At 36.1% G+C, this 27,925-nt stretch overlaps 1 protein-coding gene across 1 annotated transcript; it reads right to left on the bottom strand.

Annotated features, from left to right (window-relative positions):
• Positions 1-623: 623 nt before the first annotated feature.
• Positions 624-27,925, bottom strand: LOC128219940 (uncharacterized). Its single transcript, XM_052928127.1, has 16 exons — positions 27,851-27,925; positions 20,714-20,863; positions 19,753-20,008; positions 18,255-18,396; positions 17,136-17,235; positions 16,814-16,933; positions 16,339-16,563; positions 15,477-15,630; positions 14,304-14,402; positions 13,716-13,813; positions 11,100-13,324; positions 9,535-9,654; positions 8,165-8,917; positions 7,145-7,295; positions 4,370-4,525; positions 624-3,364 (listed from the first exon to the last, which is right to left on the bottom strand). The coding sequence occupies exons 2-16, from the start codon at positions 20,798-20,800 to the stop codon at positions 3,194-3,196; spliced, it is 4,857 nt and encodes a 1,618-aa protein (XP_052784087.1). The 5' UTR covers positions 20,801-20,863; positions 27,851-27,925; the 3' UTR covers positions 624-3,193.

Raw genomic sequence — 27,925 nt, 5'->3', positions numbered from 1 at the left:
ACAACATTGCAATTTTGAATAGATTGCAAAGTTTCGCAAACAAATGTCCATGTTTCCTCGGATGACCTTTACCAAGTCCATTCCATCTACTCTTAGTTTTTGAAACCATACCATTGAAATTTCGACAATGTATATAAAGACTTGCAAACACATTTCAGTAGTGTTCGTGGTTGACCTTTTGACCTTATTTACGGAGACTGCTGAGCTTCTTCCTATGTTTTAAGCGTGAACTGGTAAAACAAGGGATGTTTTTAAAACGGCTAAGTCAGAAACATGTAAAAGGTGATTCGATCCATGGCTTTAATTTAGCTTTGACATACTGACCCATCAGTAATGTTTATCTGCTGGTCAACAGAAACCTAACACATAAGTTAGACAAAACAGGTCGTACAACAAAACAGTTCTCCTGATGTGTATACAGCGTTTTGTTCCGGACGCTCGCACGGACGGACAGTTCGAATACTGTATGTCACCCATCAGGGCCATAAAAAATAATGACATCAGACACAGCCAAAGTTTCCAAAGATATTGCATCCTGAAAATCTCCAATTTTTTGAAAGTTGTGAAACATTTCCTCCGGAGTGGTTTTTTTCTCTTAACCCAAAGAAACAAACAATAAAGTGTGTGGTTCAAATAATTTTAATAAGCGTGAATTAAACAAAACAAGTTACACCAATAGCATATCAATATGGCAAAATAATCAAAGCTTTATGTATCTAAACATATTGAATAAGATTTATGCAGAAGGTCGGAGCTAGGGAAGAGTTCTGATTTAGATTATAACCGGTTTTTTGCTGACAGGAACTTTATGGTACCATCATCTTTGATAAAATATATAAATTTGTCATTCTTCACCATTAAGCGTGAACCTTATTTGAGGGTTTACGGTATTCCATCAGTGGGGAATAAAAAGACTGAGATTTACAAGCAAGATATAATTATATTAATCAAATAATCAAATGTAATCTGTTCAATGCCTTTGAAATACTATCTCTTATTTAGTAAATTCGTGGTCAAGACACTATTTTCCAAAGATAAATGTCAAAATATGTGCATTCAAATTGGGAACAATAGATATTTTTTTAGCTCAATAATATGGCCAAATAATGCCTATAAAAAGGCTGAAAGAAATGAAAACAGAGGTTATAGCACTTAGAAAATACAATTAAACGAAACCAGAAATCACATTCAGAATAAAGAAAATAAAAGTGAAATCTATGAAAAAGCATAGGTTAAAGGAAAACTGACAAGACAAAAACATGTATTGACATAGTTCACAATACTTTATGCAGCTTACAGTGTAGGTCACCTTTTAACATGATTTCAGAAACAAATATTCCTTTTAGGCCATACCAACAATATGGTTTATTTGCTCACTATTCACCAGTAACATATTGGTTTTAATCATAAAGTTATTGAGAGAGATACAAGAGATACACAAAATTGATTAATGAAATACAAGTAAGTACTTCTGCTTGTCTCACTCCAGATATTTTAAGTAATTGGAGCTGGCCAGAATTCAATATTGATCTTATCCTTAGACATGCCTCAGTGATTCCATTCAGCCTATTGGTCAGCTTAATATACAAGCCAATCAAAACACTTAGTTTCTAATCTTAAATTTAAGTTCAATCTAAGTTGCTTATTGAATATGGCCCTGGGGCCATATTCAATAAACAACTTAGATCAATCTTATATTTAAGAGTGAAATCTCAGCTTTTTGATTGGACTGTAAAATAAATTGACCAATCAACTGAATGGAATCACTGAGGCATGTCTAAGGATAAGGATAAGAACTATATTGAATACCGCCCCTGTTCAACATGTTCAAGTAATATCTGAAAATATTAAGGCTGCCTAGTTTGATTAAGACTAAGTGACACAAAATAAGAGTACCACAAGGGAATGCTAATGCTTGTCTATTTTTATTAGTTGATCCGTTGCATTTCTCCACACATATCTAGCCAATTTGATGGCCTTGCTACAATTAATGAAATATAAAATATGGCACCATTTCCAAGTGTACGACAAAATATTGTAGGAATAAGAATTTTAGTTGAAAAATTAAATTATAGTAATAGCAAAATTGAGAGCGCTATGTGTAAATCTGTGTGTGACCAATCAAACCATTTTGTCAGCTTAATTCAACATGGCCATAAGCCACTCAAATATTGAGACTTTGGTTATGTTGGAATCAGCTTGAAAAGATCCAATGGCGAATATATTATCTATGTGAAAATATTAGGAAAAGGGTATATCAAAGTTCTACAAAGACCCAAGTTCTATGTTGAATGTTCAAATTAAAAACTTTGACGCCATATTTCTTAAATACAGAAAACGTTAACTTGTGGGCATATGCAAATAAGCAGACAATTATAATGATTCTTGTATCAGAAGATTGATCATAAGAAAAACCCTATGTGTATTATCTTTGTGAACAAATGTACCAAGTTTAAGAATAATATCTTAAAAAACAGTCATGATTTTGAACAAGGCCAACAATGTAGGCAAACCATCTCTATGTATTACCTCAACTTCATTAATTAAAAAACCCAGCTAAAACACAAAACATAAAACAAGTAAACAAGTGGTGACCTATATTAACACTGCAGTGAATAACAAAAAGTGAATATTTTCTCAAAAATATAAAAGTGACTATAAAAGTATTTACTGAATTCAACCAGCATGCACCTTGCTTTATCCTTTTATCATGCAAGAGGAACCATAAAAATTAATTCTAGGTAAAGTGTACATGAAATTTGAATTAGGAGTATTATAGTAACAGAAGTTCACAATATTTTGCCAGCCTGGAAATCCAGGGTTATAACAGTTGACAATTGTCAATCTTGAAAAATAGCTGGGGGTTTGTTTGGGTATAAGTTCCTTCTCAAAGCAGTGTCAAGGGACTTCGATCTCTTTCCAAATGATTTCAAAAGTAATGTATATTCATTTTAAGGTACTTTTTACTGTTTTGGATACAATTGTCCACGCAAAAAAATAATCTTTACAACTGTACACTAGCCTGATGTTAACAGCTGGCAATGCTGATTTCAAGATTGATAATGAGCTTTAAAACCCCTGCTGGAAATATTTCAATATGAACAAATGTGCCATCTCATCTTATATAAATTCAAGCCGTAGGAATATTGCATTTTTTTTAGCTTCATTCGCAAATCTTTAAATGTTCCAAATTCTAAACACCCGGGAAGATTTCACCCTGCAGTATGACGTCAAACAGTTGTCGAGTCGGAGCCCCACTGGCTTCTATCTCCTCGCAAGTGGTAATGCAATAACGCCGCACAACCTGCATCAGACGAGACACGTCCCAGCCTCGCTCTAGTATCAGGTCAACCACTTCCTGGAACTATAAAGGATACATTGTAACTATGTGTCCACTAGCTTTTAACTAGCTAGCTTGTAACTCCACACAAGGGGTGAGGCAGTAACAAAGTACCACATGCATCAGACAACACACATCCACATATCCTCTGTATTACTATATGCTTTCCAACGGCTTACAAAATTTTGTCAAAGAAATATAACACTTTCCTTGTTTTAATCCACTATCCATTATGGAACAAGTACTTGAGTACAAAATAAGATTAAAGGATCAACTTTGATTTAAATTAACTCTTTTTCTTAAAGGTCACTGTGACCTAAACCTTTCACCTGCTGACCTCAAAATTAATAGGGGTCATGACCAACTTCCCTATCTGGTATGAGGACCAAAAGCCTAAATATACTCTATTCATTAATCATCAAGAGATTTTGTGTTACTGATTTCATAATCATCTGATGGTCATGACCAACCCCCCTACCAAGTTTGGGGACTGTAGGCCTAAGTACTCTCTAATTATAAAAAGGACAAGGTTTGGTCAACAGACAGACAAACAGACATGTGCAAAGCAATGTATCCAAGCTTCTTAGGAGGGGGGCATAATATAAAAGTTACAAGAGAGGCAAGCATGTAACAAATACAGTTGCAGCAGTAAGCTGTAATTTCTATCTGTGATAAAATTTCCATAATAAAGCCAAAATGTCTGATGTCGGATCTGAAGACATGGATGACGAGCAGGGGCCATTCGTAGACAAATATGAAGGCTCCAGAAGGGACAAGGATGGAAAACATGGGCAGGGAAAAGCAACACTGCCTTATGCCGATACATGCAGCAACATTGGCATAGCATTGACAGATTCAATAATAGTTCAGGCTACACAGGAAATTTTCATTAAAACCAAAAATGGAATTAGAACATTTATATACCTGCATGGCTCAAGATATAAAGGATGCTGCATTGATGATCAAGGTGGACTTTTGGGAAATACAGTACCTTGTCAATGCGGACAAAACATGAAGGAATTACAGTACCTTTTCCATGTTGGCATTTTGGAAGGTGTAGTAGAGAAGGCAAGGACATCCAGCATAGCTAGCTGCCATCCACTGCAGGAGGGACTTGAGGTGGGGGTCTCCACCAAATGCCCCACACCCCCAGTTACCGGTGGCGATAGGGCGGCCATACTGTTGCTGTACATTACAAATTACACGTAAAATACAAGACTCGAGATTTATTGCATTATAAAGCCTTCAGCACATTAATTATACAAGAAAGCCAAGTTAGGAACATCAAAACAGTCACAGAATCAGTGATTATAAGTATATAATTCAATATTCACTAAATAGTATACCTCCTTCATTTTGGAAAATCTTACTGGCTCAAGGCTAAGGGGATCTACTGAGCCCTCTTCGCTGTGTTTTATGCATTTAGCCATACATTGAATAATATAATGTACAATATGGGAAGATTTGAGTTTATAATGATAAGAATATTTGGTTACAATCTGGATTCAGTCAATCTTAAATAGTTATTGTAAACATGCCTGCCAACAGTTAAAGATGCAAAATGACAAAATGTAACCAACTGTTTTACTCATAATGAATTTACCTATTATAATTATTTGCCCATAGTCTATGATAAATAAAATTATTCTTAGTTTATACTAATTGACTTGGTTATAAAACACTATTCAGTCTGTTTCCTGGGCCAAAACCAGGGGATAGAGTGGTTTTGTAACCATGTAGAAGAGGTTTTCAACAGTAGTTCTGCAATGTTGAAAATCTCTCCTAGACGAAGTAACCCCTAGAATTTGGGATATAAGACCACGACCCTTCCCTTTTATATCATTTAGGAAGAACGCTGTACACATGGTCATGTCCGCTGCTTAAGATTGACACTAACAGTGCTCGAAATTAGCACAGGCCCGCAAGCCCTGCACTGGTAAAATGTCTTTCGGGCTTGCTCAAATTCTGAATTTTATATAGCAGGGCTTGTTCAAAAATTTGATGCCAAGTAATAGTATAATAATTTGGGCTTGTTGATCCAAAAGTCTAATTTCGATGACTGCACTAACATGAATATTTAAAAGATTTTTAACAAGTAGTTAACTAAAGATGTGCGAGCCATAGTTATAATTAAACAAGAGGCCCAAAAAGGCCTATGCTCTACTGGCATGGCTTTTGTGGTCATATCAATCCAGAGTATGTATGTATGGGTAGAAGGCAACAGACATATAGTTTATGTTTTGTGTTTGGGTTACCTGAAAACGTAGCAGGTTCAACATCTGAGCCCAGAAAGTATTGAAAGCAGATTCATGGTTCATACAGACTTGTCATCATCAAATTCCAGGACTTTTCCAGGACTTAAAATATTTTTTCCAGGAGTGTATACCGTGTTCGATATAAAGGTGCTAGTGTGATCTTTGATGAAACATTGTTATTTTGATCCCTCGACATGTTATTTACATGATTATCTCCTTTCGCATGCGATTTCAGTGCAGCTTCTCTCATATTTGATATGTCAAACAGTTTATCGCAAACAATACAAAGCGCTTTTGTCTTGTTGGCCTTAAATGGATGAAGCCATCATCTATAGTTTTCATTCGCCTCCCATTCACTTCTAAACACACATTTTCCTCGCAAAGACATTTTTATCAGATTATCAGAAGTAAACAACCGGAAACATGCTATTCTGCGCGCGGGCACTATAAAGGCAGTGTTAAATAACGGGTTTAAGACCGGGAAATCACGGCGCTTTTTACGGCGTCGATGAAATTTGACTTCCAATGGTCAGCATTGTAAATATTCATGATTATTTTGAATAGACAGTGTTTGTCCGAGCAATTTCAAGGAGAATTATAAATTTTCATGGGAAATTTTTATTATTCCAGGACATTTCAAGGATATTTCCGACAATGTCATTTTCAAGGAGTTTTCCAGGACTGATGTCGAATTCAAGGAGTTTCCCAGGACTTTTCCTATCCTGTGCAGACCTTGAGATTAGTTGCATGAACTATTTTAATACATGTGCAAAGTTAAAGTCATCCGAAAAAAAAAAATGCTTTCAAAACTGTACTCATAGTAAAAATTTCTGTAGTTTTAAAAGTTAAGAAAAGTTGGTCAAAAGGTCAAAGTCAAGGGCATCCTAGGACAACATTGATCAATTTGAACAAACATTCACAATCAATTGTGCTGAGATGGATGCACGAACACACAAAAAGATTTTCAAACCTATCCAGATTTATGTTTACCAAACCTGTGAACCCTGGGTGTGGCCAGTAATGACACCAGGTGCATAACTTAAACATTCACAATCAATTTTGTTAAGTTGAATGCGCAACAACTGAACATAAAGCTAAAAAATGGCCTTTGGGCTTTCAACAAGAACAAGGCAGAGTAATTCACAAAATCAACTGCAGAAGCAAAAAGCAAATTGTCTCTCAAAATCCTAGACTTGCAAATTGTCTCCCTTAACTCTAGACTTGAATTTACATGTACATGTAAACTTGGCTAAAAATAGAATTCGCTCATGCAGACCTGGCAAGCAATTGTTTACAGACGCACGAACGCACGACCGCACAGATGCACATACTACGTACACATTACCATCGCATCAGCTCTTCTGGCCTTTGGCCAGTAGATCTAAAAACATCACTTCCTGAGAAAACCTGAGACTGCACAAATTTTCTTTGTAGATGAAAGTGAAAATGTAATTCAGAACATTTTTACAACTCATTATGAATATTCCCTTACTGTTTTTAAATATTTTCGGATCATATTGAAATATATCTAATCACAAAGCTATCATACCCTTAAGCTGGACAGGTGTTCTCTACGGCTGATGGCCACAGAGTTAATGAGAACTTTGGAGGCGAGAACATCAGCAAACTGCTCCAAATACTGGTACGGAATGTCCAAGGCATCTTCATACTCACTAGAACAGCGGGCTGGATCTACACAGCTGCAGGAAAAACACTTGTTTTAGTTAAGAATGACTCTTAAATATTTTAATTAATATGCATAAAAGGCTACGCAAAAAGTTAATTATGAAATAGGTTAGATCGTTACCAAAAAAATTGTATCATAATAATTCAACCTATGAGTTACCAATACCATAGAGTTTAAGGGAAAAGGTTTCTAAAAATCAGATGAAAGATTAAATTTTGGTGCAATAAACACATTGCTTTGTAAACAGGCTTGTAAAAGTACAAGTACAGAAAAGTACTTCAAGCAGAAGCCAACCCTGGCCCATGTTTATCATCCACCGGTGCTGATGCTAGAGTTATGGGCAAAAACTCATGTAATTCATGAGCCACATGCATCATTCAGTAAAACTGTAATTGCTCAAGGACACCATGGACCAAGCTAGAACTTTGAGTGATCTGATGTATTGAACAATCCAAATTTCCGTTTTCTATAAAATGCCTTACAATTACAATATAATTTCAATGTTTGAAGTTGTCAGTTTACTTCAGCAGCAACCTGCCCCATTTCTGCAGCACCCAGCCCATTTCTGCAGAACCCTGCCCCTTTTCTGCATCACCCTGCCACTTTTCAGCACCCTTTGCCCCTTTTCTGCACCACCCTAACCCTTTTCTGCACCACCCTGTCCCTTTTCTGCACCACCCTGCCCCTTTTCTGCACCACCCTGCCCCTTTTCCACACCACCCTGCCACTTTTCTGCACCACCCTGCCCTTTTGAAAAACCTGGCTAAAACCCTAACAACACTGACATGCCTAACTATGTCAATTCCTCAGAATATTTTTCCTAAAAAAACCACCAACAGCAACAGACAAACTACTTCTGTGTATTGAACAAATTCTTCATACCTTTCCATGTCTCTTTTCTCCATTACATCATCTTCCAAATTTGCCTCACTGTACTGCACACATTCTGTCTTGTCAGACCATGTGACCACTCTATTCTGCTCTGACCAATCAGTGTTCACCATTTCAACAGTTACCATGGCAGAAGCCAATATACTCTTTGCCAAAAGGTCACTGTAGAGATCAACTGCATACATTTGTCTATCTGACATAGTATCACTTTTGCATGAGCTTAAAGCATAAACAGCAGTCAAAGCTTCACAGATAATGGTACGAGAAAGAGAATCGGCATAGTCAGTTACATCAGGAACATGATATAAACTGCTGGACCTAACAGACTTCCAAGAAATTGCACTATTATCACTGTCCTGTGATACATTAATTGTTATTTGCCTCCTTTCTTCCGATTGGCCAAATTTTCCACTTTGGCTGTTCCTTTTACCCACCTTGTTATTATTCAAATTATTTTGACTTTTCAAAGAACCTCCCTGATTTGCACTGTTATTAATTCCAACATGCCTGGATGAACACATTGAACCTTTCATTTTGGACCATGAGGTTACAGTCTTAGCTGAGGTGGTGATCTTCAAGCTGTTGTTAATTAGCTCCTCCTCAAATGAAGCAAGGAGTGGGTCGCGAAAAGATGACATTGTACTGCAGACAGACTGGCTGGAACTGCTTATGCTGACCTGGTCGGCTCCCAGAAGTTGAAGAGGGGGAACCGATACATTTGCCTTCATGAGCTCTTCTGCAAACCTGTCATAGAAGGATTTATTATTTCTAATTTGATTCTACATTTGTACATCAATGGCTAACTTGTCGTAGATCTTACAATATGTAACATATATGGCTAATTTATCCGACATAAATGGCTATTTGAATCCCATATCAATGGCTAATTTTATCCTATATCAATGGCTTATTTGATCATACATCAATGGCTTATTTGATCATATATCAATGGCCAATATGTTACCTATATCGATAGCTACTTTGATTCTACATCAATGGCTAGTTTGACCCTACATCAATGGCTAAGTAAGTGTTGTATATCTATATACATGTAGAAGACGTTACACCTGTCTTGTGCCTAGCCAAGTTATTGTATAAATGTCACACAGTGATAAAAGTATGCAGCCAGTCAGGGCTTAAACCAAAGACCTCCCACTTACAAGGCAGATCAGAGTGGGTACCAAATTTGTTTGAGATATTATGCACATTAACATTGTATTGAAGTTTGGTGGAAATAAGATGAAATTATCGGGTTAAAGAGCGGACAAATTCAGTGAACACTGGCTGCCTGCCAGGCTGTCATGTGTGCAGGGCTGTTTCAGGCTTGTTCTAATTTCACAATGATCACCATTACACTATACCTTGAAAGCAGCGGATCTCTGAAGCCACTAGATGTTTTAGTAGTTATCTGCTGGCTCCACTCCCAGTCCATTAGGGAGATGTCTTCATCAGTTTTGCTCTTACCCGTCCTGCGCCCATTTCTACAACAGGGGTAGCAGCATTTGCAATCTTATCAGTATTCCTTATTCATATTAAAAGTTTATATGTATGTCATCAACCATAGCACTGTTTTATATCAGACAAATCTAATCAAATCAAATCAAATTTTATTTTCAGTCAGTATGACATAACAGAGAAAACATTAGCTATGAATAGCTATTGATCGACATAGTCACAGTTTTTGATGTGTATGATATATTTGCAATTGTAGTAACTCACATATGATTATGATATAATTAACTTATTACCAATAATTAATATAATAAATTATAATAATTTAACTCAACTGAAAACAGAATAATGTTTTCACCAGTAGTTTCACCAAGATTAATAATATTCTAAATCCAATTTTAAACAAGAGCTGTCACAGTATGTGACAAATGCCCCCGAATGTGACATTAACCAATGAACAAGGTCAGTACATGAAAAGTTGATCTTGCCTTTACATGACAAATACATATGGCAAGTTATTTTAAATTGCCACTGAACATAAAAAAAATACCAACCATACTTGACAACCTACACTCTTATCTCCTTATATGTGAATTAAGTTGTGAATAAACACTAAGTGTATCTTTCACCTTAGAGGTAGGGACATGGGTCTTGCACGCAACACGTTGTCTTGGTATGTTGATCATATGTGGCAAGTTATTTTAAAATCTGTCCATACAAGAAAATGTTACAACCCCGACACAACAACCTATACTCTATGTCCTTATATGTAGAATTCCATTGTGAATAAACACCTAAGTGTGACCTTGACCTTAGAGGTAGGGACACAGGTCTTGCACGCGCCACGTCGTCTTGGTATGGTAAACACATGTGGCAAGTTATTTTAAAATCTGTACATAAGAGAGAAAGTTACAGCCCGGATAGGACAACCTATACTCTGTGTCCTTGTATGCAGCATTCCATTGTAAATAAACACTAAGTGTGACCTTGAACTTAGAGGTAGGGACGTGGGTCTTGCACGCAACACGTCGTCTTAATATGTCTTACACATGTGGCAAGTTATTTTAAAATCTGTCCATACAAGAGAAAGTTACAACCCGGACACGACAACCTATACTCTATGTTCTTATATGCAGCATTCCATTGTTAATAGACACCTAAGTGTGACCTTGACCTTAGAGGTAGGGACACAGGTCTTGCACGCGACACGTTGTCCTGGTATGTTGAACACATGTGGCAAGTTATTTTAGAATCTCTCCGTACAAGAGAAAGTTACAGCCCGGACACAAGTTATTGAGCCGGACACACAGACGGACGGACAGATGGTGCGATTTTAATATGCCCATCTTCGGGGGCATAAAAATATCATTTATATTTCACAAAAATGAGTCTAAAATCCAGGATATTTGATGAAATAACCTCATAGTCAAAATGAGACATCAAAACAATCTATATGGAAGTATGCAACTCTTACCTGTGATTGATAGAATTCTCTAGCCTCTGAAGGGCTGCATCATTTGAGATCTGCATCGGTTCACTGCTTCGTCGAGGGTAGCTCACACATTCCCTGTGTTCTTGCACTTGAAGGAATGCATTCGTCAACAAATCACGGGACAGACTGTTCGCGAACTGATCATAGTTCTTTTTATTTCCTGTCATGAATGGAAAACAGGGCTTCGATTTTAGTTTACTGTGTGACTTTGGGTTAGATTCACCGGGGGATGTAGGTATCACAGCTGTGATCACATGACTAGTCATGTGACTTTTAGCCCCTATGGCACCATGGTGAGCAGAGTTATCTGAACTTGAGGTGTCTGGGCTCGTACTTGGGATCCTGAATGAGCTGCCGCAACTTTCATTGGAATCAGAATTAGAAAAACTCCTATTTGAAATCCTTACCTCAGATTGTTTGTTTTCAGAGGTAGATTTACCAGCCTTTGGTTTTGGTACAACACTCTCTTTAACCTTAGGCCTAGCACCCAACATGTCGTAATCTATATTAGCACTTTGTAAGTCTTGATTAATCTCTACCGGAACTGTATGCTTAAATTCTCTTTCATTCTTTACACTAGTTTTCAACTTGCTTTTGTCTAGACTGGACAGCTTAGCACATGATGAAAGACCAGAGGATACAGAACTATTTGGAACACACGAGGAATCTGATTCCTGCGAGTTTGATTCAGATTGACTAGAACTACGACCAAAAGATGGCACAGTAGGTTCACAAAATAATTTCCTTTTATCAGTTAAACTGTCATTCCCACTAGCGAGTTCGTCCATTTTTATACTTCTTGCTAATTCAGTATCGTCCCCAGGGCTTAAACCTTGGAGTAAAATCTTGTCAGCTATTCTACTATACATCTCTCTCTCATTGTGTGACAAGTTATCACTTGTTGTAGTGGAATGTTTGATTGGAACACTGTCAATAACAACCTTAACAGTACTATCACAGCTTTGCTGGCATTTAGATGGCGATGCAACAGAATCTACCAAACCTTTACTACTGTCTCTTCCAACTGGTAAACTTTGAGAAACTGCTGAATTTGAATTAGTGTCTTCCAAAGTTTTTTTACTAAAAAGACCTGAAACCATTTTCTCTGCAACTTGCACGGCTGGGTCTATTTTTCCATGGTTTGCTTGGTTAGTTTGTGAGTAAGAACTACTTTCTTGAAAGCTTGAATCTGATTGGTCCTTTGCATCAATGGAATGATCTGATTGGCTACTCTCAGAAAAATCTTGAGGGAAACAATTTTTCTTGAAATTTGAAACATATTTATATTCCAGTAAAGCCTCCTGGAAGGCTATTGTGACAATTCTGTCGGCTACAGCTAATAAAATATCATCATCAACAATCACACTAGTGTTACTTTTGGAATCATTTTTATTAACATCGTCTTCAGAGATGTTATGTTCAACATCAGTATTGTCTACTAGATTGTCTTCACTTATATTATTTTCTTGATTGTCTTCATCATTTATATAACCATGTCTGAAATGTTCACAAATTTCTTGCCTAATCTCTTTATAGATGCTTGTTTTTCGTTCAATTTCTACACTTTCAGCTATTGGGAATGGCCAAATTTCAAAGAATAAAATATCAACATAGCTTCTAATACATTCTTCCCGTAAAACAATGTTAAAGCTATTATCACCAGAAGTAAAGAATGATTCTGCAGGAGAGGTCGGTGACAGTTTTATTGGTGTGGGTTTTTTATACACATTTTCATCCGGCAAGCTTTCTTGAAAGTCTCTCGGCGAAGGACATAAAAACGCTGCTTCTTGAGTCCCGGCTTGTAACAGACTCGCAGCCAGTGTAGAAGCAAATTCCATGACAGCAGCTGAGCCGACTTCTTCTGTTATTGTGTGATACTTGTATCTCTCCTGCTGTTGAAAGTTGTCATAATATTCCTCAAACTCAGAGCTGAACTCAGAGCTATAACCTCCCCTTGCACTGCAATTGCTGCTGCGCCTTGAAGCACAATCGTAGCTGCTTCTACGCGAGCTTAAGTCACTCAGGTTTGAACTCCGTCTCCTGTAATTGTTATACCATTCTCTGAAGTTAACGTCGAGGTGGTCCATACTAGATTGTCGCTGTTGGATGCTGTCCACCAGACTGACCGCACTTACAACGTCTGTATCAGAATTTGTGCTGCTGCTCTCTCTGTTAACCGGGAAGGTGGAAGCACCGGATTCTTCAGCCTAAAAGAAATTATTACCTCATAATTATTTGAAAACCTAACAAGATGCAGAGAACTAATTTATACTTATGGCTAACACAATGATGACAATGTTGACATTTATCAAAGATATCACAATACCCAGACATTTTGGGTTTGAAAAACATAAGATAAGACCTAGCCACGTTAAGCATAATATTTAAAATAAGCAACATGTTATGTACATGTATAATTTTATACAATTTTATTGTTGGTGTTAGCCAAGTGACTTAACAATCAATAAAATTATAGTATTTTTTTTATATTGAGTCAGTTGACGGTTGAGTCAGTTGACAGACCTAATTTATTTGTAAATGTCAGTTGACAATAATAATAGGATTTAATGATTCCAGTCAATAAGTCGAATAAGTTACCTGTAAAGCCCGGGAGGCAAGAGGAAGGGCCAAAATCATTGCAGAAGACAACAGGTTCTCCACAAACTCGTCAATTAAGGCCAGGTTTGGTACTTGCTCTAGAAAATAAAAAAGAATTTTTTATTTGATTATGGTTATAGGTTTCCGCATCTTTGAAATGAAAGAAAATTCATGAACAAAGTTTAATTGCTTTTGTTTTACTGATTAATTTTCTGTAGAAATACAAATTTTACAATTCATGACCTAAATTTAATTCTAGGAAAAATGAGATTAAATTCATTCATTTGACTTGTACATGTTTGTTTTTACAGGAGGCAGAAAATAAACATTGTAACTAAATAGAAAAATGTTTGGTTGGAAGTAATAAAATCATGTTCATATACATGAAATTGGATATTATTTAACCATTTAACTTACCAATCAAGGGAAAACAGTTAGTGAATTGATTACAATCAAGTCTTATGATTGGACTATAAAAACAAGAGCTGTTGTAGGAAAGCATGCTTGATTATACGACACTTTGTTTTAGAAATAACAGACCTGTAAATAATACCCGCATGTTTCAAGCAAGCACATATAACTCCTTACCATTACACTCCGTGTGCGAGCCTTCTGGGGTGAAGAAATCCTCTGATCTTGGCGAGTCCGACTGTACACTAGCAGGAAGACTGAACGGTGCACAGAAGCCTGTAATATAGAATATGCAATAGTCCACAAGCTGGCAAGCCATGCATTGGTTTAAGGCTTTTCAGGTTTGCTCTTATTCTCAATTTCTGGATTTTATATAGCAGGGCTTGTTAAAAAAATGATTTTTAGCACTAGTGTAAGAATTATAAATCAGTTTGACATCAATTTTCAATATATATGGTCTACTTTTATGTTTGGTTATTTACAGGAAGTGATAATTTGAAACTGAATAGGTTTTTAAGATAAAAACATAAACTTCAACACAAAAACAAACTGATATTAAACTGATGGTGAATAAACTCAATTCAATACCTATATATTTTGAAGTGAATATGTTAAGATTGCAAACCAAATCAAACATACTATGGGCGTTTTTGTTGGTAATAAACTGGTTTCGGTTTTATATCGGTTTCACGAACTGTGTATTTGTTGTAACAGTTTCAAATAAAATCAAAACCATTTTCAATCGTTTTTTAACGAAAACCAAAACCGGTTTTGGAAACAATCGAACCCCCTACTTATACTGAAGGCGGTTTCATCGGTTCGTTCCATCCGAAAACTAGTTTACTTCGAAAACAACATGGCGGATAGTGGTCAACTTCATTGTTGAAACTCGATCTTTTTTATAACAATGCCTTAAAATGGGCAAATGAGCTAAATGAAAAGGGTTACATTAGTAATTGTGTAGCTCAGTAGCTCCGCCATATTGTTGAAAATGTACACAAAACCATGCATTTGTTACTTCAAGCAAAACTATCAAAACCGGTTTCGTAACTGCTGAAACCATTGAAACCAAAACTGAAACTGGTTTGGTATCAACAAAAACGCCCTATGTAATTTGTAACATTGTGCTTAAATTAAGTTATATGATTGTAAATTTCGTCACAAAACAATGAAGAAAGGACTTTATACAAAGACCTCCCCTTTCTTCCGACCTGGACTTCCACTCCAAACCCATCTTGCCCCACTTCTGTAACTACCAACCAAAGCCTTGTTAATATCTTTTCATATTGCTGGTCATATTTTTCTGGCAGCTTTGCCCCCATCCCCGACCCACTAACTCTCCGTACCTACCAACAAATGCCTTGTTGATGTCCCTAAGCAGCACCCTATCATCGTATTGCTTGTGATGTTTCACTGTGGCTGACCGCTTTGTCCCTCTGGAATGGTCATCTCTGGATGCATCTATGGCACATAATGTCGTCTTCAGGTTGCCTCTCTCATCAACCTGAACATATGGAAGACCCTAATTTTAAAGTATTTTAGAGGATGAGAGAAGTCCTGAAAATGTCTAAGCATTAGAGTTGGGAATTGGTTCCAGTTTGACTATTGATAATTATTTCCACTAAAGTAACCGATTATCGATAGTACAATTATATGGTTATTGACAAGTTTACGTTTGTTGTCAAGCCATTAATTGTAGTTTTATTCTTGTGCAATAATTTATAATCCTAAAAAATGCCTATTGCATTTGTATGTTGGAAGTTATTTGGTGTTCTTGTTGCTTTCGGCCATATTGTTAACAATACCAACTGGACACTTCAGAATATACAAATGAACACTGAGGAGAATATTGGCAGACATTAACCGAACACAAATAACCAGAAGAAATAAGAAAACAACTGGCCAGTGGAACAGATGATTGATTATGACCAAATACCATAGAATGTCACTGATTTCAGGCCCAATTTTTCAATTTTCAATTATATCTGATCATCTAAACATCTCTAGTAAATGTAAAAACTTTGTTTTGGCTTACCCATACACATCTTTAATTGTCAACCATAACACAGTTTAGGAAATAAAAAAAAATCTGTAGGTATTTTTCTTCTTTTTGTGTTGGTTCGCTAAAATGTACATGAAGATTATGTTCTAAATATATCATCATTGAAAATAAAGTTGTTGTTTTCTTTATGCCTAAAACAGCTTCACTTACCTCAGCTTTATCTTCATTATCTCCAACAAACTCCAGCCCAGCTGCATAGCCACACGTCATCGAGTATTGCTGGAAACCACTGATAACGATAGCTTCGTTTTCCTCCATTGATTCCATAAATAACATGGCTGCGACCAGCTCTGGACAGACAGTGAACCGCACCTCTTCCTGTACCCGGCCCCTCCCCAATACTCCTCCACCAATGAAACGGTTCGCAAAGTCCACCTATAAAATAATTAACAGTGGTAATTAACTATAACCTTGACCTTGAGCCCACCCACCTCTAAAGCAATCCCAAGCTACATATAGATCACCAAATAAGCTACCTTCACACCAACTGTCATTACTATCCATCAATGCTAGATTAAGTAATTCAGCAGGAACCAATGTTTGATGCTCCTCTCGTCCTCCCAAAGACATCCCCATTCTAATAACCTGTTTTACATTGAAAACCTTGTTAAAAATGAAAAATAACCTGTAATGTGCCACATCCGGAATCCTCAATAAGGCCTTCCTCTAAGACATCCACAGGACATAGATCACTGGTGCAGTTGAGCCAGGTGTCAAGGGTAGGTAACTCCTCAGCACGTATCACCTGCCATGGAAACAATCATGTATGAGATGGAGCGGTAATACCACAACCTGTACTGTTTAAAGTTTGTTTCAGTCTCATCAAGGTACATCAAATACACAATAAATATATAAATATACATAATGAGTACATTGCCCATGTGCCCTGCTTCAACATAAAAACGGTGAGAGGTTTTGTTTGAATGATATATTAAAAAGTATATTACCTGTCTGGTGAAGATAATGTTGCCGCTAGCGTTGGTCTTCTCAGCATGGACGCGGTCAAAAAAATGAAGTATACACTGCAGCTTGGCGTTCTGGGACCACCTGTGGTATAAACAATTCATGTTATAGTTTCCTGGTACTGTGTATGTCTGTACAGACATGCAATGGATCTTCAAGTTGTTGTTTTTGTATCATTATGGGACTTTAACATTGCTCCAGTCTAAAAACCAAGTAGTGATTAAAAGGCCCCAATTTTCATCAGTGAATTACCTTAACCTTGACCTTCTGGCTTAAAAATCAATATGTTTGAGCTACTGGTCATGAACCATCAGTCTACCAAGTATAAGGGCCTTGGGATCGAGCATTCTTTTTTATTTATCAGAAAACAAGGTCACCACAACGTTGACCTACTAACCGAAATAAAAGCTTTACCTACTGCCCAGCCTGCCTACCAAAATTTTCAGTGTGTGTATACCACGTAATAAATTGCGTCATATATGCTACGCCGGAAGGCAACTTTTTGCTTAAAATAAAGACTTAAATCAAAGATAACTTTTCTTTTACTACACGATTTTAAATAAAACAAAGGGCAGTCTATGACACATAAAGAGCCCCGCCTTTGTTTTATTACCGAAGTTTGATAAGGTGACGAGTTTCATCAAACACTGCGACAAACCTATTTCCAAAATAATGTTTTGACAGAGCTCCGCCAGACGGTCGTATTGTGAAAAGGTTTGTTGAAGTGTTTTAAGAAACTCAACTCTCAATCAACGTAGCATTTATGACTTAATTTATCACATGGTATACACACACTGATTTTAGGTCCTGCATTATATCCAGAAAGTTGAACAAAACTTATAACATTAACATTAAGATTCATAACTACTCGGTAGGGCTTAAGGGGTGAAATTGGAGACAGGAGGGGTGTCTTTAAGGGCAAATACGATATACACAAGACAAGATACTGTTAAGGATTCATACAGGAATCAATAGTAATTTCATTTTAAACATTTATTAACAAGATATCAATCTATTCCGAGACACTTATCTGCCCCTTTTGAGACTGAAATTTGGACCAATTAGCAACTTCAAAAAGTTCCCTCAGAAAAGTCACAACTTACAGTGGAAGATGGGCAAAGAATCGGTTAAAGTTGATGGTGTTAAGCCTCGTACCAAATCCCCTTTCCTCGTTTGGGAAGAGACACAGAAACCCACATGCCACTATAGACCAGCATAGCAGACGCGGGATCTCACGCTGGTCATCTGTAAGTGGGGGCATTAATTAGTTAAGCCTGGTACCAAATCAATCAACTAATCTCATTGGCACAATTTTATAAGAAAAGTTTGGTCTTGAATAGGCAAGATTTAAACCTGGGATGCTTTGGTTAAAAATGAGTGAGTGAACCACAGCTGAAACTCAACAACATTGATTAGTTTAGGATTTCAACTTGCAATTCTTATTTATTAGGGATGGAAACCGGATACCAAATCGGTATCCGGATATTTGTATCAAGTATTCGAATACTATCCGGATACTCGTATCAAATTGTTGTCAAATTTCCTATTATATGTCACCCACCTTCTGTTATTTGACATAATTGTCCACTTAATTTATAATTCATCATATGGCAATTTCACTTTTTCATTCATTCTTTCTCAGTCTTAATAATTTATAATGTTATAATCAAAGCTAAACAACTCATTTTACGTCATAAAACTCATGATGAATACCACATAAACACCTGGTGAATTTGATAGTCACTTCGGCCGAGGTGGTTGCTTGGTTACTGCCACGAGCTTTCGAGGTTGTTATTTATCAGCAGGTTTCATGTTAAATGACGCTTTGATTATTTGATAGTCGATCGTAATTTTATTTCATTACATTGTTTGATTTAATGCAATACCTACAATTTCTGCGGTGTTTTGTAATGCAGGATATAATTGTGGGAAAGATAAGATGACATAAAGACGATCTAATTTTTCTTTATTTGCATGCGTGTACTTTTTTTATTTATCAATAAACTAAACACGTCTAAATACGATTGGTCATTAAAAGCTTTGATTGCACGACCCTTAACTTCTGATTGGACGATCAATTCCTACGGATTAATGATCAACTAGTGCCAATTAGTGTCAATTAAGCACATCTGAGATTATAAAACAACACTTGTCATTGTAAACAAGGTCATAGAACTTCACAGGGTGTTGCACAAGGACACAATATCACGCCTTGTGCAAACAGCCAATTAGCAGACGACACATACCCGCTTTGCGACAGACACTGTTGAACACCTGAAATATTTCATCTGAAAAGTTTTATAACAAATGTCTCTGCTAAGCTATTTCATTGAAATTTTAATTCTTAACATATATTCGAATACCCATTTTGGTATCCGAATACTTGCGTGATATCCGGATACTCGGATATTCGCTTCCATCCCTATTATTTATATATTATAACTTGACTGTGAGTTTACAACTGTAAGTTGATATAGGCCACTCTCAGTTTGTTTCTTGGGTAAAGACAGTATTGTGACTCTTTGGGTAGAGGCGGATACCTACAACACTAGACAACTCACAAACAAACAATGGTAAACAACTACTGAACTAAGTGTCTACCTTTCTGCTGCACACTGATTGCTACACCCTCTGGTGGTAAAATGTGTTCAACATCGAAGGCAAGGTCTATAATGGCTGGCAGAGTGTGAGAGATGAATTTTGGCAGTTCTCCAACATGGTCAGGCTTTCTGAAGAACTTGCAGAGCCCACTAAAGATGCAGTTTTCCCAGGAAGTAGGTTGCTGATATGGGAAGCCCATGTTAATGTCCACAATAGTTTGGTGTCTGACTGCTATCATCTGCATGTCAACAAGACCCTGAAGTGGAAGAGTTCGTAGATTGAATCACGATTCAAATGATGCCATAAACAATGATGACCTGTCTGCTATTGTGAAGCATCATTTATGGTCATTCTTATAAGCAACGGGCAGGGCATTCTGTAGAATACCTGCATTTATAATTCATGTCCCCCTGTGGCTTGTTAAGGGATTCTGTGTATTCCACACCCTAATTGGTCTTTATGTAAACATCTAAATTCTTATTAAGAGACTGTGACAACATGATTAGGAGACTTATCTCACTGATAGGGTTGGGATAGTGATGTTTATGGGATGATCGGATCAATATCCCACAGATTTTTGTGATTGGGGAAATGTAGACGAGATTGCATTGTATTGTATATTTTTTAACAACATATATACTCAATACAGTGTTTATTCCATTAAAAACAAATAAATGGCTTTTAAAGGTATATTATTAAGCAAAATAAATGCCTGTGCTGGAACAATAAGTGTTATATGATACATATGAAAATCCCCACAGTTGAGGACATAATGCTTTTTTCAGCAAAATCTCCTAGAAAGCTTTCCAGAAATATGGCAAGTATCAGATATTGACTAATTTTTTATATTCGTTAAATACCTCTGCTCTATTGTAAAACATCCCTGGTTTCCTTAACAATATCCCTCGAGGAGGTCTCTTGAAATATGGCATGTATAGTTTAAACCCGTACTGGAACCAACCTGTACACAGTCATGCCGGAGACTGGCGAGGTTGTCCTTCACCATCCACCAGCATTCCTGGTCACACGGGAACACCACACGCGACATATCTCTCCTCCCTTGCTCTCTAACACTGTTACTCCCTTCAGTCAAGTCTCATTCTGGCTTGTCCTGCCATGAAATAAGTTGTGAATAAATTGTAGTAGTAATAGTAGAAAAGAATAGCTCAAATCTAACACTTGTTAAATGCCTTGGAGGTTTGTTTTAATGTTTCTTAAAACAAGTAGCAAGGCTTGATTTCGGGCTTTTTCATCCAAAAATACCATGTTAATGATGCTTGGCCAATCAGTGATGTTGCACTGTCACCACTTTATTCTTAAGTGGTAAATAGAACCTTTTTGTTAAGTGAATTTGGCTTGGTACTGGTACTTGGATCCACATGAAATTGTTTACCGCATTATGGAAGAATCTTCATACTAAGTCAAAATAGATGTGAACTTTACCTCATAAATCAAAGATTCCATCTTTTGGCATTCAATGTTCCTAAAATATCGCTAAATTTAAAATGACTACGTAAACTAATAGAACGGAAAATAATAACAGCATTCAAATGTAAAAAAAATACAAAAGATAAAATGCTCTCTGTCTGGTATGTACTTATAAATTCTTAATTAAAATTTGTATGGATAACATCTGGGATCAATCTTACTCAGTGATATTGGTCCCAAATTTATCCCTCCATTAAAATACAAGATTATATTCTTTACTCAATTTATTTTAAGGTCAGTGTTACTAGTTCAAGTATGTATTACCAAAAACAATAACAAGCAAGCTGCAAATAAAACAATTAAAGTTCTGAAAATTGATACTAAAATGTGCTGGCATTTGTGATTTCCATAGCTTTTTTTGAATTTTATGTTCTGTAGTTTGTCTGGGTAAGAACCAGCCACCCGTTCTGCTGGAAGCAAGACTTTTCAACCCCAAGACTTTTCAACCCCTTCTCAAAACGAAGATTTTTCAACCCTTAGACTTTTCATCCCCTATTTTAAAGACTTTTCAACTCCCACCTGTTTGGACTTTTCAACCCCTAAATCTAAGACTTTTCAACCCATAGTTGAAATATCTTAATAGCCATATTGAAGACTTCTCAACCCCTAAATCAAAGATTTTTCAACCCCAATTATTTTTGTCAGCCAGTTGTTGTCTTTTTCATTGTTTTTTTTGCAAGAAACTTAACAAATTGTTATTGAAATAAAATTAAAGATTTGTTTGTCTTGTTTATTACACTTTTCTCCAAAGTATTGGATGAAATTTACAAAGGCTTTGCCTTGACTTACTAAGCACTTGATGGTTAGTGTTTTTCAATATGCTATAATATTCCGAACATTAACAATGGTACAGTTAAGTAAGATTTTGATGCCTGGTTACCCTGAACAATTGTTGTATTATTCTAAAGGATATTCCATATTTCAGCGAATTCACATATATGATGTACAAAGTTACGAACATACTTTTGTTCTTTAAATAACAAATTTGAATAAATGCAAAAGAAAATGAATGCAAAAAAGGATTTATGAAACATTCTCCTTATTTTGCCTGTAGAACGCCAATAAAAACCTCAACTTGAACATTTATAAAACTTTATTGCTTTTAAAGCTGACTCTCAGAGATTGAACGTTTTGACAACTTTTTATTTTTTTGTCTTGGAACGAGCCATTTTTTGAGAAAATCCATGGAAACCAGTTATATAAGACTGCTGACAAAAAATTAGATTGATGTTTGGTGAGCCATAAAACATTAATTTTTGAACAGAAATATGAAAATCTGCGATCAGACTTTTTGTCAGAAATCTTATATCACTGGTTTCCAGATATTTACGCAAAAAATTGCTCTTTCCTAGACAAAAAATAAAAAAGTTGTAAAAATGGTAAATCTGTGAGAGTGCAGCTTTAAAAATGGTTAACAGTCCGAGTCAAACCATTTTTTGTACCAAATTGCTGTTTCAGTACAGTTTGATTTTAGTTCTTGATTATATAAAAATTCTGGGATTTGGGGGTATAAATAAATTAAACATATTTTTTTTTTAATTTTAAATCTGGAAAACCTTACCATGTCACACATGTTGCCCATTAATGAATGTGCAACCTTCATTCCAATCTTTAATTGCATTTTTTAGAAGACAATACAATGCTTATAGCATTTTTTTACATATATACCACTTTATAATAGAATGTCCTGATTATTTTAATCTGAGAAATAAAAAACATTAATAAAATCTTATGTTACGCTTATGTAATATTTTATCAACACATTTTAAAAGCATTTAGCACTTGGTGATAAAAAACGTTCTCTTCCCCTAGATTTTTGATAATTGGCATAATGTTCTTTATTCTCTGTGTTAAAATGTTTCATCTTGGCTTGACATATTAAACTATATTTCTATGTAATTGTTATTCTATTTGTAATTTGAAAGCATTTGAAACTCAATCTATAATACATTTCTAACAACTTTGAACTGAATGTATTTTGTATTTCTTAAACTTCGTCTGCTAAATCTAGATATTTTGAAATATTATGAAGAATTTTATTTTGAAGTTCAACTCATTTTGATGTCCTTTTTATTGATGACAAAATGTTTTTAAAAAACTAAAAGAAAAACAACTGTTGTTTCAATTATTTTAGGGAGTAGTACCATGCACATGATATAATGCGTGAGAATTTCCTCAGGGAGATAGGGAAGATTTATGGCTAATAGCTAAATGGACAGTTGAGCATTTTTTATATTTATTTCAGTGTAAATATTTAATGAATTATTGTATTATCATGTGTTTCAAGTATGTATATTTTGTATGTATTACATATTTTCTGTTTGTTATATTTTTAGTCTTAATATTTTCTTGATTTTTAAAAGAAATTTCAAAATAAATTGTTTACTATTGTAGTTATTTTCTTAAAAAGGTGAAAAATTGAGGGGTTGAAAAGTCTTCGTTTATTAGGGGTTGAAAAGTCTTTGTTTTAGGTGGGGTTGAAAAGTCTTAGCACTTTAAGGGGTTGAAATGACAACAGGGTTGAAAAGTCTTTGATTTCACTAATGACAAAGGGGTCGAAAAGTCTGACAGCCATTCTGCTCAGTTGGTAAGAATGCCGTGTGGGTTTGAGTCTGAAAACGGACACACTTTTCCTACCTCCAAGTTTACTTTACTGGTGTAGTAGGAAAAAGGCAAAAGTGCCTGAATCAGCCTGAAAAGTAACTGGGGAGGTGTGCAGTGTGTGTGGGTGTGCGAACTAGCCACCCTGCTATCGCAGTTGGTTAGAATGCCATGCTAGTATTCCACAGGTTGTTGGTTAGATGCCATGCTAGTATTCCACAGGTTGTTGGTTAGAATGCCATGCTAGTATTCCACAGGTTGTGGGTTAGAATGCCATGCTAGTATTCCACAGGTTGTTGGTTAGAATGCCATGCTAGTATTCCACAGGTTGTGGGTTACAATGCCATGCTAGTATTCCACAGGTTGTGGGTTAGAATGCCAAGCTAGTATTCCACAGGTTGTGGGTTAGAATGCCAAGCTAGTATTCCACAGGTTGTGGGTTAGAATGCCAAGCTAGTATTCCACAGGTTGTGGGTTAGAATGCCAAGCTAGTATTCCACAGGTTGTGGGTTAGAATGCCATGCTAGTATTCCACAGGTTGTGGGTTAGAATGCCATGCTAGTATTCCACAGGTTGTGGGTTAGAATGCCAAGCTAGTATTCCACAGGTTGTGGGTTAGAATGCCAAGCTAGTATTCCACAGGTTGTGGGTTAGAATGCCATGCTAGTATTCCACAGGTTGTGGGTTAGAATGCCAAGCTAGTATTCCACAGGTTGTGGGTTTGAGCCCACATGTGTGCATTTTTCCTTCAAGATTTAATATATTTTTTGAGAGGACATCCCTCCGGAACCATAGGGGATGCTAAGCCCGTTTTTGTGATGTTCATACACACTTGTACGACTATTGCTAGCCTAATGATATCAGTGCTCCAGCTAGCCCGTTTTTCAATGGCGCAGCGCCCGTGCCCCTTTTCTTTCCGCCCTGCCCCCTTTTTGAGTAGTGCCCTTTTCACAAATGCTCTATTAGCGCCAAATATCCCGTTAGTGCCCTTTTTACTATTGAAATCATTAACAAGAGCACCGCGAAACGGAGCATTATACGCCGGAAGAAGATTCGGCTTGAGGTCTTTAATAAACATTTAGGTTATGCTATTTATACTGCTTTCTAGGTGTGAAGTGTTTACAACAAAGGTAATAAACTTCCAATATTAAAACTTTAATGATACTTAAGTTAGCAGTGCTAATAAAAACCTTTGTTCAACAGTATTTTTTTACAACATAGAATAATTGTAAAACAACATACATACTGGTAAGTAGTGCAATGAAGGATGTACTAATATGGAATCAGATTTTATGAAATGAAATATTTCTATAAAAAAAATAGAATATCTGAAACTTCCTTAGAAAATCTGAGAATACAAGTTTAAAAGTAGCAGGACTTGGAAAGTGCTCAAAACACATCCTTTTAATGTAGCAATAATTTGTATAAAGTTATCTAAAAATTGCTTTATTGGTTACAAAGTTGTGGCTAGGACACGTTTTCTAAAAATTCCTTTATTAGTAGTAACACAAAGTTGTGGCCTGGACACGGAATTGCTAACGGAATTGCTAACGCCCCCCAGTGAAATTAGCCTTTGAGGTACGGACCTGGAAAGCATGCTTGACAAATCCTTTTAATGTAGAGATGATTTGTATAAAGTTATTTGAAAATTGCTTTAGTAGTAACCCAGTTATGGCCTGGACATGGAATTGCTAATGTCCCCCCCATGGTGATTCTAGTGTTTGAGGTATGGACCTGGAAATGGCGCGCGACACATTCTTTTAATGTAGTGATGATTTGTATAAAGTTATTTGAAAATCGCTTTATTAGTTACCAAGTTATGGCCCGGACATGGAATTGCTAACGGACGGACGGACAGACAGACGATGGAGGCCATAACATAATACGACCCTTCGGGCGTATAAAAACGATTGAAAGCCCTTAATCCGCTGTCATAATTGAGACAAATTACATAATACTTATGATAATAGTGTTCCCACTAGGTGTCACCATGCCCCCATTGATTGCATAAAATATGCAGTACTGCCCTTTCATCTTCCCATGTGCCTTGACCAGGTCATGTGACAGCTAATTGTGTATTTGTGTAGTGAGCAGACGACATGTGTATTCATAATCGGTCATCTACTAATCCGATAATTAGGAAGAGCCAAATAGAGAAACATCGGCAGGAGGCGTGCCTATTAAATGTCAGCCAATCAGAATATACATTGAGAACTTGTTCAATCAATGATGAAAGTTCGTAAAATGCGATAGAAAATGCGAAGGGATGGTGAAAAATGTTGTCAAGCACAATTAAATCTTTTAAAATAATTGTTTATTGTATTGTACAGAAGAGACTCGCCATTTTAAACATTGTTGATTTGAAGCAGATGGTCACTGCCAATATGTAAACATAAGAAAGGTGGCGCTAACACAATCAAATACATCACTTTTTCAGTAAATGTTTTGAAAGTTTATTTGTTAAATATGCATATGAAAATTTCTTTGTCACCCAAAAAAAATATGTTGATTTCTTATGCAGCGTTTACCTATCATGTCTACGATCATGTCAAAATTCGCCGAGACCGCCATTTTGTTATAACGATTTTCCGAGTTATTTTATCAATGTTCTATGTTTTATAAGTTATTTTTTTTAGCATAGGGAGTGATTTTTATTGTAATTTTATTCTAAAACATCAACATATTAAACATAATTTTACTAAAGACAATTAAATAACAGCCAAACTGAATATAACATTCGTACCCAATCCTGATCGTACCAAACTAAGATTCGACCCAACATTGTGCATTTATTTATTTGATTGCTTCAAATGTTTAACTGTCTTTGTTTTTCTTCATTTTACATGATATTTAGGAGAAATATGTGACATCGCACAAAAGAAGACTTCAGAAAAGTACAATCATACTAACACAGACAAAAAGACAAATTTTAACTTTGATATTCAAACACACCCTTCTAAATTTTGAGAGAAAAACAACCCATTTTGTTAGAGTCTGAAATCATGGAAAATGATTTAAATTGAGTATGAAAACAAAACAAATTATATGGGGGGACCCCCCAAAACCCCCCTTGTGACAGGGGTGGACCCCCCTCATAACCACCCCCCAATCGCCCCTATACGACTCATGTAGCTTGCCCTTTTCAAAACTCCCTGCCCTTTTCAAATCCTGGCTGTAGTCCACCTAAATGGCCGTACACTCGTCTTTTGACGATTTTGTTTTACTATGGCAGACTCGTGACGTCCACCATCCCAGCAAAAAGTAGCGAACGGTCATTGCGCAGAGAATCCTCGCGGCCACAATTTTGCAATTATTTGCGTTGAAAATTCAAATTTTTACGATAACATTATTGCCTACTATTAAACACATCTTTATTTATGCCATTATGCCAAAATACATGTTCAGATATCATAAAACACTAACTGTAAATCTGGGACAAATCTGACTGGCTGAGTTCATATTTAACGTTATTTGTGACCAAGAATATATTTATGTGAAAATAACGACTCTTTTGACAAATTAAATCCAGATTAGATCATTGTCGGGTATATATTGAACAACTTTGTCCTTATTATTCAACATCGATGCATAATATTACTATATATTCTGTCGCCCAGTGTTAAATGGTAGAGAGTTGTAGCGTTACAGGGATACATAAGAAATGTCAAAATAATAAAAAAAGTATCCCTGATCGCTCATTATTGTACAGCTAATCCTGGCTGGAGCACTGGATATATTAAGTGCTACCTAGTCTAAAGTTATTAAACCATTCGTCATCTACAACTATGAAAACATACCTAATAATTTGATATATTATTGAAATCAGTTTTCACTTAAATGTCAACAATTAAGATGACAAACTGTCTGAACTGAAGAAATCTTCCAAAAGTTAACGAAATGTAGGTCACCACATGATGTAAATTCTAGTAATGCAGGCCTTAACCGACGTAACGACGCAGAAGCTAGAATAAACAATATCATATTCTATTGATTGTCAACACTAACTTACATCTTACTGCCTTTTTATAAAGTTATTTTGTAAAACTTAGGTCAAACTGGATGCATCTGTTTACGAGGTGCGCGC

The sequence above is a fragment of the Mya arenaria genome, chromosome 15 (genome assembly GCF_026914265.1).
Source record: "Mya arenaria isolate MELC-2E11 chromosome 15, ASM2691426v1".
Classification (NCBI taxonomy): Eukaryota; Metazoa; Mollusca; class Bivalvia; order Myida; family Myidae; genus Mya; species Mya arenaria.
The sequence above is the reverse complement of the archived record's forward strand: the minus strand, read 5'-3'. Positions and strand labels throughout refer to the sequence as shown.

Excerpts from the sequence above, each read along its gene's own strand:
- LOC128219940 (XM_052928127.1), bottom strand. The coding sequence starts at position 20,800 with ATGTCGCGTGTGGTGTTCCCGTGTGACCAGGAATGCTGGTGGATGGTG. Across the intron at positions 20,009-20,713 it reads TCCGGCATGACTGTGTACAG|GGTCTTGTTGACATGCAGAT; the intron begins GTTGGTTCCAGT and ends CTTCCACTTCAG. Across the intron at positions 4,526-7,144 it reads AACACCTGTCCAGCTTAAGG|CAACAGTATGGCCGCCCTAT; the intron begins GTATGATAGCTT and ends TGTAATGTACAG.